Source organism: Mustela erminea, chromosome 18, assembly GCF_009829155.1.
Source record: "Mustela erminea isolate mMusErm1 chromosome 18, mMusErm1.Pri, whole genome shotgun sequence".
NCBI lineage: Eukaryota > Metazoa > Chordata > Mammalia > Carnivora > Mustelidae > Mustela > Mustela erminea.
Window position 1 is genome coordinate 29,326,562 of NC_045631.1, and position 25,686 is coordinate 29,352,247.

At 38.7% G+C, this 25,686-nt stretch overlaps 2 protein-coding genes across 2 annotated transcripts in view; both read left to right on the forward strand.

The window, feature by feature from the left end:
* The window catches only part of HSF5 (heat shock transcription factor 5), a 46,742-nt gene extending 42,528 nt beyond the window's left edge, over positions 1–4,214 (forward strand). The window contains exon 6 of the mRNA XM_032319841.1: positions 1,960–4,214. Coding sequence (XP_032175732.1) covers positions 1,960–2,030 — 71 coding nt within the window. The 3' untranslated portion in view covers positions 2,031–4,214. The remainder of the gene's footprint in view (positions 1–1,959) is intronic.
* Positions 4,215–6,488: 2,274 nt separating this feature from the next.
* Positions 6,489–25,686, forward strand: part of RNF43 (ring finger protein 43) — a 63,845-nt gene continuing 44,647 nt past the window's right edge. Inside the window, exons 1-2 of the mRNA XM_032320717.1 lie at positions 6,489–7,213; positions 8,050–8,927. Of these exons, the coding sequence (XP_032176608.1) occupies positions 8,676–8,927 (252 nt within the window). The 5' untranslated portion in view covers positions 6,489–7,213; positions 8,050–8,675. The remainder of the gene's footprint in view (positions 7,214–8,049; positions 8,928–25,686) is intronic.

The following is a 25,686-nucleotide window of genomic DNA, read 5'->3' on the forward strand; positions in this document are numbered from 1 at the left end:
TTCAAGACTCAGCTGTGTTTTAGCATGTGTCAGAATTTCCTGATTTTTTTTTTTTAAAGATTTTATTTATTTGAGAGAGAGAGAGAGAGGTCACAGGTAGGCAGAGAGGCAGGCAGAGAGAGAGGGGGAAACAGGCTCCCCACTGAGCAGAGAGCCCGATGCAGGCCCCTATCCCAGACCCTGAGATCATGACCTGAGCTGAAGGCAGAGGCTTAACCCACTGAGCCACCCAGGCGCCCAAATTTCCTGATTTTTTAAGGCTAATTAATACTCCACTGTATGTATATACCACATTTTGTTTATCCACTCATCTGTCCTTGGACATTTGGATTGTTTCCATCTTTTGGTTATTGTGAATAATGTTGTTATGATCATGGATGCACAAGAACTGAATTTTAAGTGATAAATGAGATGCTCATCTGGGTAAATTGCTTGCTCTTCTTTTTTTTTTTTAAATTTTGTTTATTTATTTGAGAAAGAGAAAGGCAGTGAGAGAAAGCAGGGGTGGGGAGTAGAGGGGGACCAGCAGACTTCCTGCTGAGCAGGGAGCCCAATGTGGGGCTCAATTCTAGGACCCTGGGATCATAACCTGAGCCAAAGGCAGATGCTTAACCTGTTCAACAAGTGAACGGGTGCCCCAGATCACTTGTTCTTTATGGATAGGTTGTAGTGTTGTTCACCAGATGAGTTCACCTGCCCCTAGTGACTGGTTTTCCTTTTACAAAATATGGTAAAAGTAGTTACTATTCCTTATGCTTTCTGGATTCTCTCAAATACAATAGTAGAATTATTTTATCAAATTAGGTCTCTTGCCTACTCTGTTGGTCAATCCCACAAAAACTGTGTTCTAGAAATATAATGATAAAAGTCTGTATCTAGAATTAAATCAAGAACTCATGCTGTATAGTTTAGTTTAATTCCGAAGGGCTACTGCAGCAATATTTAAGCTTCAAAACAAACCTGAAAGGGTTCCCTGGTCTAGAAGTTATAAACCAGAAGTGTGTATGTTGCTCTAGAAGCTGCAAACTAATTAGCTTGGGTCTGAAGCCACAGTAGGGTCTTTTTACTTCTGCCTGTGTTACTCAGGTACTTTAGCTCTACTTCTATACATGATCTTAGTTTTTTGTCTTACAAAATCTACTACCTGAGCTAAGAGTTCACTTTTTAGTTCTTTCCATTTTTTTTTTTTTTAAGATTTGTTTATTTATTTTAGGAGGGATGGGGCAACGAAGGAGGGAGAGAGAAACCCAAGCAGACTGCACTGAGCTTAGAGTCAGAGGTGGGGCCCTGAGGTAGCGACCCAGAGATCACAACCTGAGCCAAAATAAGAGTTGGGTGCTTAACCGAGTGCGCCACCTAGGCACCCTTAGTTCTTTCCATTCTTGGTGAACCAGCTCTCTTTGTCTCTTACTTCCATGAAGGGTATGTTTCTTTTTTACAGAGAATTCAGATGGGTTTTTCTACAAGAGAGCAGCTGTGTTGTCAGTAAGTGGAAAGTTTATGGAGTCAGTCAACTTTGGAAAAATAGTTATTTTAACACTGTATTTCTGAAGACATGACTTTTTCATATTCCCACAAGCCACCCACCCACTCATTGTTATAATATCAAAGAAATGAATTTTTGTGTGTGTGTATATTTCACTTTGATCCCTTTGACACCTTTCCTTAATTTTTCACTTAAAATAAAAGGCAGTTGAAATGAAAAGAGGCAGCTATATCACTGAAAAGATATAAACTGTACACTTTGTTGGTCTCATTGGGTTAACAACTGGGCTGCGTCTGTGTGCTCTAGAGGTATAAGGAATGACCGAAAATTGAGAATCTGATGAGATAGTATAATTTTAGATCCAATTCTACATTTAAACACGAGCAACTTGTTCTTCTTGTCTGAAGACTTACCTGTCGAGCTCTACAATCCAAGAGGCTAAGAGTGAGTAAACAAACCTTCTTTCTTTCTAGATCTTCATCTGCTGGTGGACGTGGCCTGCAAGCAGGAGCACTTTCCAAAGGAGGAAGAATTAAAAGAGTGAGGAACGGATGACAAATGTGACATTGTGCACTAGCTTAGCTGGAGGCAGACTAGCCTTGCACATGACACACTGTTGGGATTTTTTCAGTTCTGTTAAGGAAAAAAAAAGTATTTTTGTTTTGTTAATTGAGAATTTTGTTAATTGAGAATTGGAACTTTGGTATTTACTACAGCTGTTTCAGATTATTTACCTTGACAAACTACTAAACATCAAGCAGCCTTTTTTTTTTTTTTCTTTTTGCTGCCCAGATCCCTTTCAAATGAAAAGTCCTGGCCTTCTGTTACAGTCCAGAAGCATCTAAAAGCTGCCGCATCTCTGTGCTGGAGAATCATCTGTGTGTGTGCTGCTTTGCTATCTTGCCGCTCTCAAACTGTAGTCAGCACAACGCCAATGGGGAGCTCAGTCTATCTGTTTCAAGTCACAGTGTGATCCTTCTAGAGAAGATTGTGTGAGAAACAAAGGCATGTGAGGTCACCAAGATCACAGGTCTAAATGGGTCAGGAATTCCAGGGAAGAAACTCTGAGAAAGAGCTAATTTTCTAAGTGATTAACCAGGAAATGCTCTTACGTCCTAACCCAGCATTCTGTTTCAAAAGCAAGGCGTCCGGACTTGGACCATCCATCACACTTAACAGCCCCTGATTCTTTTATATTAATGGGAGCATTCTTCTATTTTCATATCTTTCTTTAATTTTAATGATACATTATCATAAATGGTAAGAAGGTTTTGTTGTATATCACTTATTTAAGTGTCTTCTAAAGAAAAGTATTTGTTTATTATATTTATAAATGCTGGTAGATTTTAAAGTTTTAAAGCTTTGTATTTTTATTAATATTGCAGGATAGAAGGATAAAGGATGCATGTGTAAGATATTTATTTTGAAGGGGAAATGTGTGAACAAAAACAGTAAGAGATTTAACACTGTTTTTTTGCATTAGCTTTTTATATTAAGTACATATAAATTCTCATCTATATGAGATATTGTGTGCAAATTTTGGGAAAAACTGATTAGTAGTCATTTAACAGAAACTGTATACCTCTGATGTTCTTAATACTTTATGTCTGGTTTAAGCTTCTGAGAGAATTTTAGATAGTGGGATAGACCATAACATTTTTATTTTATCCCCTCTGTAGGATTCTAAATTCAAATAGTAGGACTGTGGGACCGGTTTTTAGGAGAGGTATCTTGGGTATCCACTTTCTGTGGTTGATCCCTCACTTGCTCATCCAATGACAGCAAGAAACTGTCTGATTTTAAAGTCTTTTAAACTGGCTAGAACTTCTTTATCGGATTCTGTTTCAGTTGTCCTAATAAGAATTGCAGGGACAAAAGGAAAGCCTAGGAATATGAAACTAATTAAAAAGAAAAGGCACTTAGTGATATGACATAAATACTATGCTACTCTTCGTGGGTGTAACAATTTGTTTCTTAAGTTGCATTGCACCTTCCCAATGATGTCAAACCATAGAAATGTTACAGAGATAGTAGTTTTTCCAAAATGGATGAGTTCTGTATTGGTATGCAGTGACTCAGTTTAGATATGAAAGTAGATTCTGAAAAGTGACCTGTTTGGTCCATCTGATTAGACTAGTTGATGTCCATGTGATGGGCATTTACTCATCTTTATTAGCAAGGTTTAAAAGATGAACAAATTATCAAGACTCCTCCATCTTTTGGCCTGACTATGTATTTTGGCAGAGTATGTGAAGAAGAGACCCAATTTCCAAATGAAGGAACTTTGCCTTTTCGCTGTCATGTTGAGAAGCTGATAAACTGTATAGGAGACATTCCTTCCCTTAATATGCCTTTTTAGCTTTTTGTATGTTGAAAGAAATAATATCTTTTGAGGAACATGTGTCAAGCAGAAACCTTGGCATGGATTTGGTTTCAGTGGTTTAAAGCTTAATTAATGAAATACCTTTATCAGCTTCCCAAACTTTTTTATATACGAATACAACAGACCAAGGAGCTGGATCTCCTGCTTTGCTCACATGCCTGCTACCTATCAACTAAAGCTATCATCACTGACTTGGGGAAAATGGCAAAAGATAAAATAAAATCTTTGTGTGAATTAGCCAGTAGGGTCTGATACATATGAACAAGGTTTCTGACTAGGACCTCAGTATTTCAGCACCTTAAGCACGATAAATTTCAATCAGTCAACAATAAAGTGAGTATTTCAACTGGATTTGTCTTGCTTGTTTTTACTGTTTTATTGGTGATCAGTAGAGATCTCAGTCATCTTAACAAAATTTAAAAAAGAATGTATTCTGATTTTCAAAGAATCTGACTTTAAATAAAAAGTGTCAGGGGTTTTTTTTTTTCCCATTTGCAATTGAACAGCGGATGAATCTTTCAAATGCCATTAGGAATATGGACTTTTCTTGGACATGTTTATAAAAAAACCTGTTTTTTTTTTAAGGAAAAGGATGAATAGTCTTCAGTAACTTTAGACAATCCAGATGTGGAAATAGATCCTGAAGGATGATCTTTCTCATGGGTAAGATTAGGTGGTTGATGTCAGTGAGATGAACATTTCATTACCACAGTAATGACATCTTTATGACATCTGTGTGGAAGTTGTGGTATATCAACCCCTGAAGGATAAGCAAGAGAATAATTTCTCTTGCTTGTCAATTTTGGTGACCTAGTAAACACAATATATCAGTGCAATAAACTACGTAAGGCTGTTTGGTTTGATCCTGAGTATCTCATGGGAGACCCAGGTTCACAATACATATTAGCATCATTCCTAGATCATGCAGTTTCCTTGAGAGAGGGAAACCACATCTATTTTTATTTTCCTTCTTTTAACTAAGTGTGTATATTAACTCTTAGGTTTGTTTAGGTCTCTTAACTTCTTTGCAAGTTTCAAGCATGAACAGGTGAGGCAAAGTCCATTGGTAGGAGATGTTTTTGCATCTATTAAATATACAGTAATGTATATTTTGCATTATTTATGCTCTACTATTACACAATATATATAAAATAAAAAATATAAAACCATAGAAGGTTTTTTTTGAAGTTTTTTTTTTTTAAAAGATTTTATTTATTTATTTGACAGAGAGAGATCACAGGTAGGCAGAGAGAGAGAGAGGAGGAAGCAGGCTCCCTGCAGAGCAGAGAGCCAGATACGGGGCTCGATCCCAGGATCCTGGGATCATGACCTGAGCCAAAGGCAGAGGCTTTAACCCACTGAGCCACCCAGGTGCCCCAAAACCATAGAAGTTTTTAAAAAATTTGTTTGAAAAGAGCTGTAAAGGTCTATAGTTACATTGTGTTCTTAAGGTCCAACCAATAAAGAGAACGTGCTAAATTAAGAATTTATTTTAGAGCTTATTTCTCAGCTCTATGTCAATTATTAGGCCAAAAATGCCAAAATTATTCCTATAAACCTTTTTTAGGGAAAAAATGTTCAAGGTAAAGAAAGCACTCATACTTTTTTGCTCTAGAGGTATTATGTCAGCTCAAAGTTTTATAACCAACCTACAATGCAATTATTGTTAGCCACATTTTACAGATGATCAATTTATATACTCTCATTTGTACAACTAAAACATTTTTAGTCTTCTGTGCTTCTTACCACAACTAAAATTTCAGTGTAAAAGCAATCTAAATGTGCACTTCAATATGTTAACCACATTCACATTGTACTTTTATACAGTTCGGAGAGATTGTTGGCAATAGGTCAAAAATAAATTGGACACAGTCCAATAAAATCTGGAAATTTTGAAAATTCAAATTTTAGACACATATATTAGAAACTTTTGCATTCTCATGACAAGGTAACTAAAAGGGGTAGAGATCATGGTTGTGGTAATTAGCCAAGAATTGGTTTTCTTTTTGCCTACACACTTCTTATGAAGCATATATATTTTACTCCTTTGCTTGTGTTGATGGCAGACTTCCTCGCAATCTTACATTGAGGGCATGGGTGTGATCCATAGTATTATTTCATTCTCCAATGACGTGAGAAGTAAATAAGAGGTTCCAGGCCTCTGATACCAGCCTGATCTAAAAAGCTCCATACAGGCACAGTTTAGAAAAGAGCTGCTGAATTTAAATACGTAAAAAGCTGAAGCAAAACTATGTGTAAAATGGACAGGATTCTTGCTGGTGTAGCAGACATGAGACAGCAATAAGGACTACAGCACTGGATCACTTCATCCTGGCATTGTGCCCTTTCTAGACACTAAAACCCAAAAAGAGCAGAAACGAAACCCCTTTGAACTTGTTATTTGCATAGTCTTGTGTCTGCTCTTTCATGTTCTGGGTTTTCACTGTTTTATTCTCTTTATTTCCTCATACGACCATTTATGTTCTGGTTGCAGAAGCTGCTTAGATGTATGGGTGAGTGGACTTGATTTACATGTGGTAGCTTGCTTACCAGGACCAAGTTAGAGCATTGAATTGGATGCAGTTTGGCTGTGGCTCCATAGAGGGCGTAGAGGAGCCGAGAGAGCAGAGAGCAAAAGAACGTGCCTGGCTCCGTGAGTGTGCGCGCACTCAAGCCCTTGCCCTCTAGCCAGCCAGGAGGAGGGGCGGGTTGCCTCTAGCTGCTCCACCCTCACTTTGTGTCAGCAGGTAGAGAGCGTGATTGCAGGCCCAGGGGAGGGAGTCAGAGCTAGAACACCAATTACAAACCACAGGCTTCCTCCTCTAGGGAGTTGATCCAGAATTGTCTTTCTGGAAGGGAAGCACTCGAATCTTTCCGAACTTTCCAAGTCCATCCGTGATTCAGAGATACTGCTTTCTCCCTCTGGGATTTTCTGTGTTCCTGGTAGTGAATTGTTGCTGATGTATTTGCTACTTTGCTCCTTTTCTCTCTCAAGATTTGATCATTTTATATGTTGTTCGGGGAGAAAAAGAACATTTGTTAGAAAGGAGATTTCAGAAATGATTTTGGATCCTCTATAAGTGCTTTTTAGAGTTCTTGGGAACAGTAGCTCTAAGCCTGGAGTAAATGTTTGCCTTTGACCTGCATGGATTACTTTTTCAGGCTGCGGAATTTCTCGGCACCTACCTGCAGTGTGGGGCCCTTGGTCTGGTTGCAGAGTGAGAAGGTGGAAGAATAAGCTGTACTTGGTTAAGCAGTTGAAACCTTTTTTGAGCAGGACCTATAAAAGCATAATTGAATTTCTTTCACCCCCGTGGATTCCAGTGGGCCCGACAGCGCAACAGGTTTGCAGATTTCTTTTGAAATTCTTATTTTTCTCCCTCTGCCTCAGCAAAAGAGAAGGATCTATATAACAGGTTCATGTTCAATTGCTTGGCTTTTCAGCACTTATTCCGAAGACTTTATAAGATTTTTTTTAACTTGACCTCTGAACACGGCAGGCTTTATGGTTGAAGTGCATTTATGTTTACTTAAGGGTGCACACTTTAATATCTTAGAACTAAAGTTTTGTTTGTACAAAGACCCAAATTCGCAAGTGTACCTAGAAATAGCACAGATCTACTCTCCTCAGGCTTATTTTTACTTTTTCAGGATGTTCTACTCAGAGCCTGTAGACTAATCACCTCCCTACTCCCCCTATCTTTTATTCCCCACCCCCTCGAGGAATTTGAAAACGTGTTAGGAATAGTTCTTTGTTTTACTTAAGAATGTGGAAAATTACAGATTATAAGATCTGGATAAGAAAGTAGTTTCTAAAAGCATCTCATGGGAAATCAAAGCGCTTGACATTCTCAAACAGGAGAATAAAAGTTGGAGTCCCCAAGAGAGAATGGAAAATAAAGATAGAAATATCATTTAACTGGGAAAAATAATTGGAAAGCTAACCTTTCGAGATACTCTTCTAATTGTGAAAGTTGGAAAAGGTGGTGAGACTCAGGATTATCCTGTACTCTGTGAAGACATATAAATTAGCATCTAATTTGTAGGCAAATTTAGGTAGAACATTAAAAATGATAGCATTTTTAACTTCATGAAAAGTGTTATAAATTCCACGGGCCTAGAACTTTGGCAACACTAAAATACAGTTTAATGAGGAAACTTTTGTGAATTCATGTTGTAGCATCTTTGGACGTCTCTCAAGGTGTGGCCTGAAGTATTGTACCCTCTCCTTCTCCATTGAAAAACAAACAAACAAACACCTTTTTCCCCCTGTGATCTTTAGTCTTTTGCTGTTGACAAATTTTGTGGCTTCAAAAGGACCATCTCTTCATTTTCTGAGCTGGCGTTTCTCACTCTCACCTTCGATGCATGGCTTTCGTTTTTTCCTTTGCCTGGTTTGGTTCATTAACGTCGGGTTTAGTGGTTCAGCAACTTGATACATATGGAAGACCAGCACCACGCGAACTGACATAATAAAAGTTCAGAATGTAACATTTCACCTCAAGGAAAGTTGGAAATTCCGAAGAGAAGCGGTGGTATCTTTACTAATCACAGTGAAGATGGGAGAAAAAGACAGACCCGCTGCAGAAGTGGGCTGAAGACACCGTCTGCCCCGACAGATCAGGAAAGCCACCTGTTTGTGGGAAGACACTTTAGAGAAAGGAAGGGCCCAGACTACGACTTGGCTTTCAGAAACTGAAGCATCAATTCTCTTTTCCCCCATTTGTTTGGATCTGAGAAGCTGCACTTGGAATTGGTTGGTGGAAGCGGTATGTATGGCCGAAGTGCATTGCTGCAGCTGGTAGCATGAGTGGTGGCCACCAGCTGCAGCTGGCTGCCCTCTGGCCCTGGCTGCTGATGGCTACCCTGCAGGCAGGCTTTGGACGCACAGGACTGGTACTGGCGGCAGCGGTGGAGTCGGAAAGATCAGCAGAGCAGAAAGCTATTATCAGAGTGATCCCCTTGAAAATGGACCCCACAGGAAAACTGAATCTCACTTTGGAAGGTGTTTTTGCTGGTGTTGCTGAAATAACTCCAGCAGAAGGAAAACTAATGCAGGTAAGGACAATTTATTACATTTCACTTTCCATCTGTTCGAATTATGCCTTTCTTCTTTTGTGTCCCAAGCCAAATGCCATGCAAGAGCTTCTGCTGTTTAGTTTTCTGTTTGTTTCCTCTTTTAAAGATAATGCCTTATTGGCATTCTAAAACATCTTGTTTTATGCTAAAGAAGAGACACATAAAATTCCATATTTTAGAAGATCATCTGGTTGTTTTTAACTCAGATATTACATTGCCTCTTTAGATCCATGTAATAAGGCCATTCTTTGCAAGTGATGTATTCCAGACACTATTTTTTGGTAGATTAAATATACGGATTTCTATTTAATTGACATGAGGATCATACTTTATATCCTGTTTAAAATCGAAGTGAACACAAAAGAGGTTGATTTTTTTTTTATTGAGGTAAAATTGCTATATAACATTATTTAGTTTCATGTGTACAATGTAATAATTTCATATTGTATGCATTACAAAGTGATCACCACAGTAAGTCTAGTGACCATCTGTTACCATGCACTTGTGAGGAGGTTGTAATGGTCAGCAGCACCCTGAAATTCTAGAACGTCCTTGGAGCATATTTGATCACTGTGTCACTTCTAAAATTCAGTCAAGCTTGAATGCTACGGCAGGCTTTATACCACGTGTAGCACCCTACTGCTAAGCCCAAAATGGAGAGGATTGCATTACAAAATGGACACAAGGTGTAAACTTGCCTCCTTTGGTCTTGTCTACACATAATTTTATTTTTGAAAAAAATTTAATGGTTTTTTTTTTTTTCCACTGACCCACAAAGCTTTTCAGACACAGTTTCTTAGGCTTTCAGGCTGTGAATTTTGTCTATAATTCATTCATAGCCTACCTTTTTGTATTGAATTTATGAACTGACTGGGGCCATAGCTTTTCATAGACAAATTGTTCATTCCCCATGGTGAACATGAGCCCAAAAGGCTGTATTTTTTTTTACTGTGGCATTCTTGTGTCTTATTCCATAGAATTATGTTCCTTATTGATTAAAATTCACTTTACAAAAGGGCATTTCTTGCTGTAGCTCTTGTGCATAGGTTAAGATGTTATTAAATATGATTTACTTCAGCATTTGGCCTCAGATTTTAATTGTGTGATATGAATAGAACCAAAGATTGTATGAATCCAATTTTTGTCTACTTAAAGAAGGTGAGAAAATTTAACAAATTAAAGAACTCTTCCAAATATGTAATTTTACATATATGATTTTTGGTTCTTCGTGATCATTTTTTAGGCAACATTTTGAAACTGGGATAAGTGAAGTAGAAGAAGAATTAGATGAAATGGAGGGCTTGGCTATTCAGAAAAATGAACAGGCAAAAAGAATGTATCTGGAAAAAATGGCAAAAGAATTTTTAGATAAGAGTCTATTCACTTAATCTGAGTTCTAGGATGGAATTAGGAATATTTAAAAGTTGAACTCACAAATCATTTGACTATAACTGAAAAGGAAACTTTCTTCCTGAGCTTGCCTTGTTGATACCCTGAAGCATGAGGTGTATGCTCCATTTTCATTTTTTTCCATAAGTAGTTTTACTACAAAACCGTATTTTGATATTTCTGAGGTCTTTGGAGAGCCATACTCTGTGTCTTATTAATGTCCTGTGGCAGCATGTTCAATGGGTTAATTATATGCTGCATAAAATAGTGCCTTTTATTTTGTGTTGTCTTCTGTTACCATAAGGCTCTGTGTATGCATAAAGGAAAAGGTATATAACAGAGACTAGCTGGCATTCTCTTTGCCATTCATTATTTTACCAATCTTTATCATATCTTTGCTTATTCTACCTTTCTCACTCTGGTAAATCCTGCCAATCTTTTTTTTTTTTTTTTTTTTTTAGCTATTAACTTTTAAAAATGTTGTTTCTTTACTTTGTGAAGAGGGAATTTCATTGTATCTATTATTTAGCAAGGCTTTTTTTATTTTATTATTGGGTAGTTTACATTATTGGCAATTTTTAGTCTTTACTTTTTCTGTTCACATAAGCTTCTTTTAGGTCATTAATAAATTTGTACACTGGCCTAATATTAATCGCTGGATACTCTCAGTATTGGTCCTGGTTTATTGTCTGTTAATCAATTTTTGATCCATAATAGTAACTGAATTTTCTTAATAACTTCTTAAGAGAGACTTTATTTTAAAAATACAAAACAACTTTTTGGATGATATGTACCAATTTTTCTTTATCTACTATTTGATTAATTCTTTCAAAGAACTCTAGTGTGTTAGGAACACATGGTTTACACTTCTAGAATCCATGCTGTTTGGTCCTTATCAGATTACACGACAGTGGTTAACCAAGCCTTCCTTGTAACTGAAGTTTGTATCTCCTAGATTCGTGCTTTGCTGCGCTTCAGCTTGCTTGATAGATAGCTGTACCCTGGTGCCGCAGATCTGAAGGCATTCTTCTCTGTTGGCCTTGAGGAATTTTAAATAATTCAATGTATCCTTCTGCTATGAATTATTCTAGCTGCCTATTAAGTTTGATTGTCTCCAAAGACATTGTCAGGCCTTTGTAAAATCGGCGGTGCTCTGCACTAGGAAACGTAAAGGTACAAGAACAGTGTCTTAAAAAATAAATAGTAGGGGCGCCTGGGTGGCTCAGTGGGTTAAGCCGCTGCCTTCGGCTTGGGTCATGATCCCAGGGTCCTGGGATCGAGCCCCACGTCGGGCTCTCTGCTCGGCGGGGAGCCTGCTTCCTCCCCTCTCTGTCTGCTTGTGATCTCTGTCTGTCAAATAAATAAATAAAATCTTAAAAAAATTAAAAAAAAATAAATAGTAACCTTGCTGTGGTTTCTGGAATTCCCAGATAGTTTCAGAAATTTTGACATTTCTCTACATTTTGTTCAATTAATCCATGTCAAGGAAACTTTCCAGCTCTCCTAATTCCTTGTCTGTGTCTGGTAAAAAGCACTAAATGATAGTGGTTATAACTTCTTACTGTTTTTATTTTTCATCTGAATATTTATTTTTTTCTCGTGGTTTATACCATTGTTGATGAAAAATGTGCTAGAGCATATGCATTGTCTAACTGTCCTGTCTTCTGGTTTATTTACCTTTTGTCAAGGTTTGTTTCTGTTATTTCTAGTCATATTGTTGTTACCACTTCTATAAATGATTACAGCCCCATTTTCTTTTCCAATTCCTGTTCCTTCTTTATAAATGTCACTCAGAAGGACAACTTGAAAACAATCCTTTTTCTCAAAGCAAAAAGGCAAGAGGATTGTAACCAAAAAATTGCACAAAAGAGGTCAACAGTTCTTTGACGGTCACACTCTTCCTGCTCAGCGGTTTGTCCTGGATTTTCTTAGACTTTAGGATAAAGTTATGATCCAGATTAGAATGTACTGTCCTGAGGCTTCAGACCTACAGTGGCAGCTTGGTGGTTTAACATTGGGCCACTAGCAGTGAACACCTCCTGGACAAATTCCCCCTTGTGCAATGTCTCTGCTTGCCCTGCACTTACCTATTAGTCAACACGTAGCTGTCCTATCTTGGCCTTTTTGCTTTATTTGTAATCAGGGCCTGGAATGAATTATTTGAGGAGGGAGAGAAATCTTTATAAATAAAAGCTTTGGCCAAAACCAGAGAGAGAATGCTTTAGCAGGTCATTGTTGTCTAAGTGACTACACTGCGACTCAAGGGGCTGGACTTCAGCTCTGACTCTGTCACTATGTGGTTGGGTGATTTGGGACAAGATGATTTTTACCTCTCTAGGCTTTAGAGTCCCCATCTGTAAAAATGAGAGATTCAAATATAATCGTGCATTGCAAATGTGTGCTGTTCACTTTACATGTATTAGTTCGTTGCCTCCTCATAATAACTTTGTGAGAAAAGTACAGTACTTCTATTCTTCATATTTTACAGATAAGGAAACTGAGACTCAAGGTGTTATTATCTGCCAAGGTCATGTGGCTAGTAGGGGGCATAGTTGGAACTTGAACCCTAGAGCCCAGGCTTTTCCAGCTCTAAAATTCTGCACTTCAAAGAATGCCACAGATGAACAGAACACCAGTGTGGGCTCTGAATAAATGATTCATTTATTTCCAGACTCAAAAGGCATGAAAATGATGAATACTGTTTTTTGAGGTTGACCCAGAATACCCAATATCCTGCTAATTTGTAATGATCTCTGTATTCCTTCTGTTTCTCTCATTTGTGTTTCATTTGCAAAGATATTTGTACATCAGAATGTTTATTTAGTCAGTATCTACCTTTTTATGTAACAACTTTTATTACCTTTCTCTTCATTTTATAACAGACCATGGTAGGTTATCTAATATAGGAACCTGACGTCATAAATTTTGAAATAGCATATGCATTGCTTTGCACAAGTTGGGGCTACTTGGAAGCAGAGATTTCAAAGTTTTGGGATTTTGTTTTGAGACAGACTTTAAAAGAAGTATAAATATTCAAGGCACAGTCAACCCTCAGTTATTTATGTTAATGGAGGTGCAGAATATCCAATTAATTTATAATTGACTTTGGAACAGAGTCAGAAGTACACCCTCAAATGGAGTTCCACTGTGTGCACTAACAATCTTAGGTGCTTGCCTGCTGCAGTCCCAGCTCAGAGCCTCTCTTGACTTGGCTTTGTTGTTAGAAGACTGGCACCCAGAGGAGAGAAGGAAGCTATAGAATATGCTTAATGATAATTTTTCAAGTTAAGAAGATATCTCTTTTTTAAGCACCCATCAAACACATTTGTACATGTAATAGTTCTTAATTTCATGTGGAAATCCAGCAAATATTTTGTAAATTTGAATCCATAAATCGCTATGGTTAATAGGAGGCAATAAATGAGCTGTACCTCTGCTATTACACCTGTGAGGCTATTTAATGTTTATTAAGCTGATTCTGGGGGTAGACATTTCCTTGGTTTTTGTAGTAAAGAGTTTGTGTGTGTTGTAATTTTCTTTATGTAAAAGTTAGCCATAGTTTATTATTTTTTTTAATTATTTATTTGTGAGAGAGTGCTAGCAGGGGATTGGGGAGTGGGAGAGGGAGAGAGATTCCCAAGTGGACTCTGTGATGAGCAGGGAGCCCAATGTGGGGCTCCATGTGGGGCTCCATGCAAGGCTTAATCTCATGACCCTGAGCTCATGAGCTGAGCTGAGACCAAGAGTTGGATGTTTAACCAACCGTGTCCCACAGGTGCCCAGCCACGATTACTTTTTACACAATATTAAATACATTTCTGGGGCTCCTGGTTTTTGTTGTTGTTGTTTTAAGTAGCTCCATGCCAGGCGTAGAGCCCAGTGCAGGGCTTGAACTCAGGACTCTGAGATCAAGATCTGGGCTGAGATCAAGAGTCAGACGCCTAACTGAGCAATGCAGCCTCCCCTGCTTGTTTTTGTTTTTAATAGAAGGGCTTTTACATTTTATTCACTGGAAAGTGTTGGATCTTTCTTTGCCCTTTCCCCCCCCTCTTATTCCCTTCAAATTGCTAAGTGCAGTAGAGGAGAAAGATGTTATAAATGAGCACTGTACTATTGTAAATGTCCTCTTAGGAACCAGCATTGGTAGGGTAGGGTATTGTTAGAGAAGAGTGTGGTAATGATGTTCCATTGAATTTACATGGTAGTTTTCTTCCAAGAAGCTTAAAATGATTCATAGATACCCATAAGCCAAAGAAGAACAAGTAATATTTACTCCATTCTACAGAAAAGGGAACCTAATGGGGGTGAGAAAGCAAATAAATTATTACAAGAACAAAGTTGCACAGAGATGGACCCAATCTGCTTTGCAGGAGATAGATTAGTATTACAATTTTTAAGGTTTCCAAGGATGTAGATCTCTCTGGAATCAGTTCTACAGTGTGGAAATTCTAAAAAGCTAAAATATTGTCCAAGGCTGAGATATCTACTCTATTTGGGCCTGTGTTGCTCAGCATGATGATTCAGTTAAAAAACTGTTGGTCAAATGGTTTACCAACTTTATGTCTCAAAAAGCCTTAAGAGCCCGTGCTCTGATCTTCATTCATTGTTCTTTTCCATACTATTATTGGGGCAAGAGCCAAAGTCTTTCCAACAACCTATAAGGCCCATCAGGATCTGCCTGGTGCCCTGACCTTTTACTTCCTCTCCCCTCACTCTGCCTTAGTCACTCTGACTAAGGACTTGTCATCCTTCAGGTAAGCCAGGCATACCACCACCTCAGGGCCTTTCCACTTGTTAGTCCCAGTTAATACCCCAGGTATTTTCTTCTTGTAGTCTCTCAGGTGTCACCCCCAAGAATCAAATATACTTTCTCAGTGAGGCCTTCTTAGACTGTCCTATTCTGAAGGGCTCTTCCTATTCCCTCCTGGGCTCATATTCTCCATCCCTGCTTTGTTTTTCTTTATAAACATTGCCATGTGACATGGTAATATTTTATTTCTATACTCATCTCTGTCCCCTCAGTGGAATATGAGCTCTGTGGAAGTAGGAACTTTTTGTCTCCTTAGTTCAGAGACGTATTCTTGGGAGCAGTGCCTTTGTGTACTTAGTGCCTCAGACATAATAGGTACACAATAGCTATTTATTGAATAAATGTAAGGAACATGATGGTGGTGCTGAGTAACTCTAATAGCTGGGAGATAACTTTAGGATGAAACAGATTTATTTATGTCATTCACATTTTAAGTATACTATGAGGTCAATTATTTTGAGTGCTTTGGGTTTGATATGACTTGCTCTATTCCTTTATTCCTCTGACTTATGGACAGCATAGCATCTCCTTGATTGCTGCTTCTAAATTGTAAACAGGGCTATAATCAATATATTTGAGGTGCTTCTTTACACAGTATTTATTTGGTTTAATAGCTCAGCCTCCGCTTTTTAGGAAATTCTGATTTTTGAGGAAAGATATATTGGGATACTACTTTAAATCTGTGATTTTAAGATATTGGCGCACTTTTTTTTTTTAAGATTTTATTTATTTATTTGACAGAGAGAGATCACAAGTAGGCAGAGAGGCAGGCAGAGAGAGAGGAAGCAGGCTCCCTGCTGAGCAGAGAGCCTGATTCGGGGCTTGATCCCAGGACCCTGAGATTATAACCTGGGCAGAATGCAGAGGCTTTAACCCACTGAGCCACCCAGGCGCCCCTATTGGCGCATTTCTAAAGGACCTCACCTTCTTAGTCCTTAAGCTTGTGATTCCCAATTCTGGTTTTAAGGTACCCTAACACAGTGATTTTTTTTTAAAAAGATTTTATTTATTTATTTGAGAGAGAGAAAAAGCACAGAGGGAGAAGAAGACTCCCTACTGAGCAGAGAGCCCGATGTGGGACTTGATCCCAGGATCCTGAGATCGTGACCTGGGTTGAAGGCAGACGCTTAACCGACTGAGCCAACCAGGTGTCCCAACACAGTGATTTCTGATCTTTTTTTGGTGTCACAGTCTCCTTTGAGGATTTGAGAAAAGTTGCTGACCACATGCACTTAAAATACAATTTTACCTAAAATCTCAGTGAATTGAGCGGGTCTTTGACATACAGGGATCTAAGGACTCCAGACTAAGGCCTGCTATCCTAGAAGAATCCCAGTTATTTCAAGAAACAATACCAAATTCTCAAACTGAATCTACCCTCAGCTTACTTAATTTGAAAAGTGTTTGTATAGGAGCGCCTTGGTGGCTCAGTTGATTGGGCAGCCAACTCTTGATTTGATTTGGGGTGGTGGCATCGGGGTCCTGGGATTGAGCCCCTGTCGGGCTCTGTGCTCAGCCTAGAGTCTGCTTGTTCCTCTCCCTGTCCCTCCCCCTGTTCATGCATACCCTCTCTCTCTAAAATAAATAAAATACTGGGGGAAAAAATGTTTCTATATATTACTTGAAGTCAAATAGACAACAATATTATGGTTCAGTTATAAGAAGGTTGTCTTGACCTAAGATGACCTCCATGTTAAAATTGGTATATGAGAAGGATCTGGTTATGTTGATTTAGCAAAGGAATTGTGCTCTCCAAATATTAAGTGGAACTGCATCAATTCAAGAAATGCTTACAACCCTTTCATTATGGTGTTTTCACTGAAAGGTCCATAAGAGTAAAGGATATTTTACTAATTTGTTTCGATATAAGTAGAACAATATGTGTCTGTTTGATTACTAAATTCAAAAAACAGAGGCTGTGAAACTAACTTTGGATACTTTCTGGGTCTTTTTTTTTTTCTATCCTTTACTCTCTACTGCTTCCCCTAGAGTAGAATTCCTTGGGCCCTTAAATTTCTATTTGCTATAATGGAAAACTTTGTATCTTTAAAAAGAAAATGTTTATTGTTGCTTGCTTGTTTGTTTTTTAAAATATCAGATAAGCTACTTTAGCTACTCTAATTTTTTTTAAGATTATTTATTTATTTGACAGAGATCACAAGTAGACAGAGAAGCAGTCAGAGAGAGAGAGGGAAGCAGGCTCCCTGCTGAGCAGAGAGCCCGATTCAGGACTTGATCTAAGGACCCTGAGATCATGACCTGAGCCGAAGGCAGTGGCTTAACCCACTGAGCCACCTAGGCACCCCTAGCTACTCTAATTTTGATGTGGGTTCTAAACGTACAGTACAGCTCATGTTTTGTTTGATACTTTTTAACATATTAGAATTTGTGTTTAATATGCAAATTAAGAAACACCAAATTAATCAAAGTGATTTAATTAGAGGCTTGTGGGGTTTTTAAAGATTTAATTTATTTATTTAACACAGAGAGAGAGAGAGATTACAAGTAGGCAGAGCAGCAGACGGGGGGTCAGGGGGGAAGCAGGCTCCCTGTTGAGCAGAGAGCCCAATGCAGGGCTTGATCCCAGGACCCTGAGATCATGACCTGAGCTGAAGGCAGAGGCTTAACCCACTGCCACTTAAGGCAGCCCCTTAAGTTAGAGGTTTTTTGAGAGTTATAAACACAGGCACACATTTTTCTTGGGGACAGGAAATTAATTTATTAAGAAATTATGACCCCTGGAATTTGAAGTGGTGGTAGTTGTTCAAGATGGCAACATAACTATCTTCAAGACCGCTGTTTGTTTTTTTTAAAAATCTAGGATACTTCTGTTATGATAGAAAGCAACCTTAATACAACTGTAATTTAAGAAGTATATTCAGTTATCATGTGCCTACCAATTTTATGTGTGCTTATATATCAAAAGGGTACTATTATGCATATATAAATATATGATTGGAAAATACTATTGCTGTTGTTATTTCTGTAGAATAATTTGGATGAGACTGCAGGCTTTATGTTTTATGCCTATTGATCTTGCTCTTTCCTAAAAATTGATTATGGATTCTCATTCTTTTTTCCCTAAACCATTTTGTCCAGAAAGAAAAGAAAAATCTTTTATGTAATTCAGGTTTCAGGTTCTTTCACTTTTGTATCTTCTGCTTGGAACCATGTTGGTATCTGAATTTACAGTTCTGTGGCCAAGATGTTTTAAAACTTTGTGAGGAACTTTATTGAACTTATACTAGAATTAAAGCCTATTCAGTTTTCCCTACCTAGGGTAAAATACAGGGCAGGCTCTTCCACTTGTAAAATATAATCATCAAATTTCAAGCTAGAAAAAACACCTAATCCAATCATTTCATTTTACAGATGAAGAAATAGAGAGATTAGTATCTTGCCAAAGAGCTGCCAGTCTACGGCCATATCTTACTGGCCAGCATTTTTAGCAAACCGTATTTATTTTAAACTTTTTTGGGGTCATTGCAGGGAGATTAAAAAGCAGATGTTGGCAGAGATTTTTCCCTGGAGCATTCCAGTAAGAAGGTATTACAGATTGCCATAGGGTCTCTTTCCTCTTTGATCCCTAATCAACCAGAAGGCATACTTTAAAATAAGTAAAGAAAGAAAAAATCCCTTGCCATACTCTAGCATTACTTTACATGGTGCATATGTTTTTTATTCTGCTGTAGGTACCCTGTTGATATTCTGTTGTAGATAGCCTGAACTGTCTCCTCAAAGCGTGAAAGACTTTTTATGAAATCTATGCCAAGAATCTTACCGAGACTGGGGGCTGCACCCGAGTCTCTCAGTGTTTTAAAATGTGGATCTCCTGCTGTGTGCCTAATGCTGTGACAGCTGTGACAGGTCCAGAAGGAATACGAAGAACAGCACCCTACTCTAGTCCTACTGAGGAAAATAGCAGAAGACAGTACGAGATAAATGCCAAGCAAGAGGTGTAGGCATGGATGCATTAGAATGCGAGTTGGATTCTCTCGGGAGTCTTTCAAATGACTGTACTAGTTCTGTTTCATCCCCTAGGACTGAAGAAAAAACGAACAAAAAGCCCATAAGATTTTAACCCAAGCAACTGCAAGTAGCTTCAAGCTGCAGGACAGCTACAAGCCAGTCATACCTTCTACTAATGTTTACTGTTGTCAGTTAAATATGGGCTGTAATATTGCCTGTATAAATATTCCTGTATGTATAAAAACTCATTTGTAGCATTTTTTTTCCTTTTTTTTTTTTTTTAAAAAGATTTTATTTATTTATTTGACAGAGATCACAAGTGGGCAGAGAGGCAGGCAGAAAGAGAGGGGAAGCAGGCTCCCCACTAAGCAGAGAGCCCAATGCGGGGCTCGATCCCAGGACCCTGAGATCATGACCTGAACCAAAAGCAAAGGCTTAACCCACTGAGCCACCGAGGCACCCCTGTAGCATTTTCATTAGAATTTCAAATAAACACCGTGGTTTTCTTCTCAAATTGCAAACTTTCAAAAATGTACAAGAAATTCCTGTTAAGTTGTAAAATTAAAGCAGAAAATTTAGCTTTTAAACAGAATTCAGCATATTAGGAGATCTGTTTGAATTGAGAATCTTAGTAGCTCAATTATAATTCTTTACAAACTGCATAAAAGAAGAAATAAATACTAAGACTATGTAGAAGGTGAATACTATTTGAATATCATCCCTATTCAGCAAAATTTGTTTCTAATACCAATGTATTAAAAAATTACTGAGTAGTCATCCATATCTGTTATTTCCATTCTCTTATTCATTTATTTGACAGACAGAGATCACAGATAGGCAGGGGGCAGGGTGGAGGCAGGCTCCCCACAGAGCAGAGAGCCCAATGTGGGGCTTGATCCCAGGGCCCTGAGATCATGACCTGAGCTGAAGGCAGTGGCTTTAACCCACTGAGCCATCCAGGTGCCCCTATTTCCATTCTCTTAAATGTATTGTGACTTTAGTAAATTATGAGGGAGATAGACATGAACTCTAGAAAAATGTGCGGGTCTGCTGTGATGACAACAGTGAGCTTTTACCTGCTCTGAAGTTAGTAAACCATATGGTTATACATCATATATTTTTATCACCATTAGAAATCATGTGGAATTTAGTTGTCCCCTTTGGGTATATGAAAAGTCCATAGGTGCCTTATGACCATTTAAAAAGTAAGAGTAAGTCACATAACCTATCATCTGTTGGGGTACAGTTGGTAGAGTAACTAAATAATCTGAAGATTCTGGGGCACCTGGGTAGTTCAGTCAGTCACACGCCTGCTTTTGGCTCGGGTCATGATCTTGGGGTCCTGGCATCGAGCCCCACATCAGGCTCCCTGCTCAGCAGGGGATCCTGCTGTCCCTTTCCCTTTGCCCCTCCCTCTGCTCATGAGCACTATCTCTCTCTCTCTCTCTCTCAAATAAATAAATAAAATCTTTAAAAAAAAATCTTTAAGATCCTTCCTAGCTCTAAACAGAGTTAATGTTTACCGTATAAACAGACTTATTACAAAGTGACATGTAACGTGCTTATTTATTTCTTTTCCTTGAGATAAAATGTATTTGGTAAGTAGTACAAAATCTCACCAAATTCCTTAAAGTCACACAACAAATTGTTAGCAAAATGAAGCATCAGAGTCAAGGGCACTCCCAGTCCCCTTGTCCTATACTGTCTTTACATTCAGTTAAAGCACACAAAAATGAGTTTTTCTCTGGAGATACATATTTTAAAATATCTGCAGTGGCTGGAGGACCCTTATTCTAAATTCTTCATTGAGGTGTCTCAGTGACCAAGCCACACTGACTTCAATCATGAGCCTACATCTAAGTGAATCTGAACCTTTGGAAAGGCTTGGCAAAGCCGTAGATAACCTAGAGCCAGTCTGGGCCATAGCAGTAAAAGGATGATGTGTCTGATTCTAAAATACTTTGTGAAGTTGAATTATCAAAGAGAAGTTGAATAATTACACTAGAAATAAGGATTTGAGAGCAGCTGGTAGGTGTTCATGTGTGGCGCTAAGGGATAGGGCTCTGGTCTATACACCTCTGGAGGCATCTGGGAGGAGTGGAGATGGGGCCATCTGATTAGTAACTATGCCTTGTTATTAAACCGTGACTTTCTGCATTGTATATCCCTCAGAGTTGGAAAACTTCCGCTGGCAAAAAAAAGAGAAGGGCTGCCGTGCTGTTGCTGAGGGCCATCCAGTAGACACAAAAGCGCCTTCTTACAGGCCTGCAGCAGGGGCAGCCTGTACGGGCAGGCCCGGTCCTCTCAAAGACTGGGAATCCGATTCTTTCCCCAGGGGGTTTCCAACTAGTTTGCACTTCAGAAAAATCTTTTCTTTCTCCTGCTGTTCACGCCCTGCAAAGAATTTTCTTCCAACCAAAGAAATTGTTTTATAATCAAAGATCCTTGTCCTTAGCTGTTGGACATCAAAAAAAGTTTGGAGGAGACTGGGGATTTCTGTGAGCACCTAGAATTTATTTTGAATGCAAACTCGCAACATTAGTAAGTCCTCCTAAAGAATATACTCATCTCAGAGTTGGGAAAGAACCTAGTAGAACTTAAGTGTGTATTCCTCCTTGGTTGGATGTACCCCAATAAGCTAGCTACAAATGAGATGGATAGCTCTATCTGGACTTAATTCCTGTATGTTTGGTTCTTGAGGTTCTTACTGGAAGAGGGACCATTACCCTACCTGCCCCTTTCAAACCTGATATGGGGAAACATGAGGATCTACTCGTCAACTTGAAACAACCAAAAATCCTTTTTAACCTTCAATACTTCAACTTTTGGGGAATTTGGGGTTTCTCCCAGGGCCGTTGATGATCTCACCAATGTTGGGAGCCACATTCCCTGCATTCCCTGCTGTCTCCAAGGTGTGGGTGATGTCATTTTCTCTCACAAAGGAAAACCTCAGCACCCTGAGGGCCTGAACTCAGGTCTTGGCAGGTAAATGAAGGAGGAACTTAACTTCTGGATTTAAACTGTTTGATTGACTCCGGCTTAAAGAGACACAACCATGCTAAATACTAGCTTCACAGCCTCATCTCTGGGGCCTGAATAGACCAATTATTGTTCAGGGAGAATAAACACTACAACTTTAAGATATCATTTTCTGGATCAGAACAATGATTAATATTTTGGTTCTTGCAGTTGGGACATTTATTGGCTGTTGTTCTAAGAGATGATGGCTCCTTCTTAAATATCCTCTGAATCCGTGAATTTTTCCAAGCTTTTCTGAGATCCATTTATGCGTTATCTGACTTTCCTTCCTCAAGGAGATTAACAACAACAAAAACAAGAATTAGAAAAAAATAAAGTGATGGATAGGACAGATTTAGGCCGAGTTATGCCCTGGACAAAGTACATTCTTGTTATTTTAATCTTGGCTCTGTGGTTATGAACAGAAGAGACTATTTGGTCTAGGAGACGTCCAATCTCTTCTGTCCCTTCACTGCAACCACAAAGCAGTGGTTGGAAATAGAATTCCAGGAACACCAAAAATGCTCACAGTTTCCAATAGTGGCAGCTCCAGTGCCCCCACAAGGATTCTTTGAGCACTCTTCCTCACTGCCTTCTTGTGGTATCCTTGTGGTTGGGAGCCTACATCATCAATCACAAAGGCTTGCCCTGAAGACAAACCTGGTAGAAATGTCAGTTGTCTATCTTTGCCACCAAAAACAATCCTTTATATTTTTATTCTGTTCTAAACTAATATGCTCTAGGTTTTTAGAGAAAAGACAGTTTCTTTGAAGGAATCTTCAACTGACCATTCTCACAAAATTTTAAGAGCACAATTTTGTACTAGGAAAGTAAGTCAGAATGTGCGGGCCAAACAGGATTTGCCAGAGGTTTTTACTCTGCTCAGCAGTGTCAGATTAACTTGCCTATGTTACTCCTATGCAGGTATACAATTACACTTTGGGTTTTTTGTTTTGTTTTTTATACTAAGAGTATATGGGTAAATTCACTGAAATTTAAGAATGTCCCTTTTAAAAGTTTATAAAGGCGAGTAGGGAATTGAACTGTTAAGGGAAGGGCCTAACCTGCAACCGTTCATTATCATAATCTTATTTCTCCTGAGTTGATGTGTACTTGAACCAAATTAATAACATTACATGAAATGCCCTAGTTTTTTCCAGCAATATCAATCTTAAAGGCGTGGAACAGGACTTGGCATTTTGTTTCCATTTTTATTGTTTTGTTTTCTAAAGGGAAGTTTGAGTTGGAGCCTATCTGGCAGGATTCCATGCTTCTACCAAACCACCTGTCCTGGCAGAGACAATGGAATCAAAAGTCAAGTTCTTTATGACTGCACCTGCCTTGTAAGTGCTGCCAGAAGATCTAATTTTTCTCCTGTAGCCAAGCTCTACCCAGAAACCATAGTATTTGGCACCCAAACAGTGGACGCATACACCTCAAAACATGGGTGTCCCAATTTTAGGAGAACGAGTACTGGTTCTCCGTTGACTTCTAAGGTGTTCTTTTGCGTTATATTCAACGATTATTTTACTGTTTATCAAATGGAGGAGATGTAGCTTTCTGGTTCACTGGTTTTCAAGATTTTTTGGTCAGAATCTACCAAGGATGATGGATCACTTGGTAATTTATTATTTAGAAAATCATGAAGGAGAATAGGATCTACTTAAAAGAGATCAGGAGCATTATCTCCAAAGTCAGAACACCATGTAGTGTTTTCCAGAGAAGACGCTACCATTTCTTCCTGCCTCTTCCATTTCCCAGAAATATACGCTACCCTGTGGGTCACCAGTTGAACACACTCTGATTAAGCGATTGTTTTGGAGGCTATCTAACTTCCTTGATGAGGACGTTTTCCTTTTGAATTATCAGAGTGTATCTTGGGTTCCCTTAAGGCAGAGTTACTTCATTGTGTCCTAACTTGATGTATGACTAGAGGCCTTCTGGCCTAAGAACATAATTTCTGTCACCAATCAGATAGTTGAAAATAATATGCTCACCAAATAGTGATCTTTACACAGTATTCCCATATAATGATATAATAATAAGGCATAAAGCGTGTTCTAAAATGAGTGACAACATCCTTCAGTGAACAGAGCTCTCAGTAGTCTTGTGTTTTGTTTTTCGTAACTATTTATTTATTTTAGAGAGAGAGTGTGTGGGTGCACAGAGAGGGGGGTGAAGAGGGAGAGGGAGAGAGACACTTAAGCAGACTCCACACTGAGTCCTAACGTGGGGCCCGTTGTGAGCCCAACGTCGAGCTTGATCTCATGTCTGTAAGATCACAACTCTGAGATCACCACCTGAGCCAAAACCAAGAGTCTGATGCTTTATCTACTGAGCTACTCAGGCACCTCAGTAGTCATGTGTTTTAATCTCAGTTCTGATCCTTGAGGAAAAATCCTTAACTTCTTTGAGCCTTGTGTCCTCATGAGTAAAATGAGGATAATAGGTACCTAGGTGGCTCAGTTGGTTAAACATCCAAGTCTTGATTTTGGCTCAGGTCATGATCTCAGGGTCGTGAATCCTATCCTGGGCTCTGTGCCAGGTGGAGTCTCCTTCTCTCCCTCTCTTTTCCCCTTTTCCTCTGTCCCCCGCCCCTACTCACACTTGTTCTCTCTCAAATAAATAAATAAATCTTCTAAAAAATAAAATAAAATGGGGATAATAGTAATAGTCTGCCAACCTGAAATGAAATGAGAATTGTCTTTGAAATTGCAAATGTTAAGGTATTGTTATTATTAATAGTGATTAGATTTGAGCTCTTTCTCATTCACCTAATTACTGTAAGAAATATTAAGTTTGAGGGTTATTGATTTAAGCTCAGTTAACCTATTTTAATTCAATGTGGCATTATCCTAAAATACGCAAGAATAAGACTATTTCTGTTTTTTAATGTAGCTAAAAAGACAATGCTTTAGAGTCAAAATTTTGTGGGCCAAAGGGCAGACGAAATGTTATCATACTGTAGTAACAGGTAGCCTTAATGGCTTAGAGAATGCTAATGGCATGTGGGTCCTAGGGTCAGAACTGAAGTTCTGTTTCTGCCTTGCTTGTGCCATGGTGAATCACTTGCCCTCCCTGGACCTTTGTACATGTTACTGGTCTATACTGGTGAGCCCATTAGCTTCTTTCCAGGGTCAATGAGGTAATCACTGACACAACACAAAACAGCTACTTTCCTCAGTTTTTACTACTCAAGAGTCGGAGGGATCCTAGAACCATATTACCTATCCCTCTTATATTTTCCCTTTTTGAAATTTTGGAGTATCCTTTTAATTGCTGTTGCCATGAAACAGTGGCTCAGAAAGCAGAAGCTCTCACCTTCCTGTGTAGCTTTGCAGCTGCGTTCTAAGGGATAGAAGGAAAGGCATTCAGGACTGTGAAGGGAACTAATTTACACAGTTCATTATACTCGCGCTGTGCTGGTCCCAACATGTTATTCTTTGAAGCTCAGCAGATAAGTTTCTCTAGCCTGCTTGGAAATTACCTCACAAGTCCCTGAGACTCCGAGTTCCCCATCTGAGAAGTATTAGATCAAAATGAGAGGGGCGC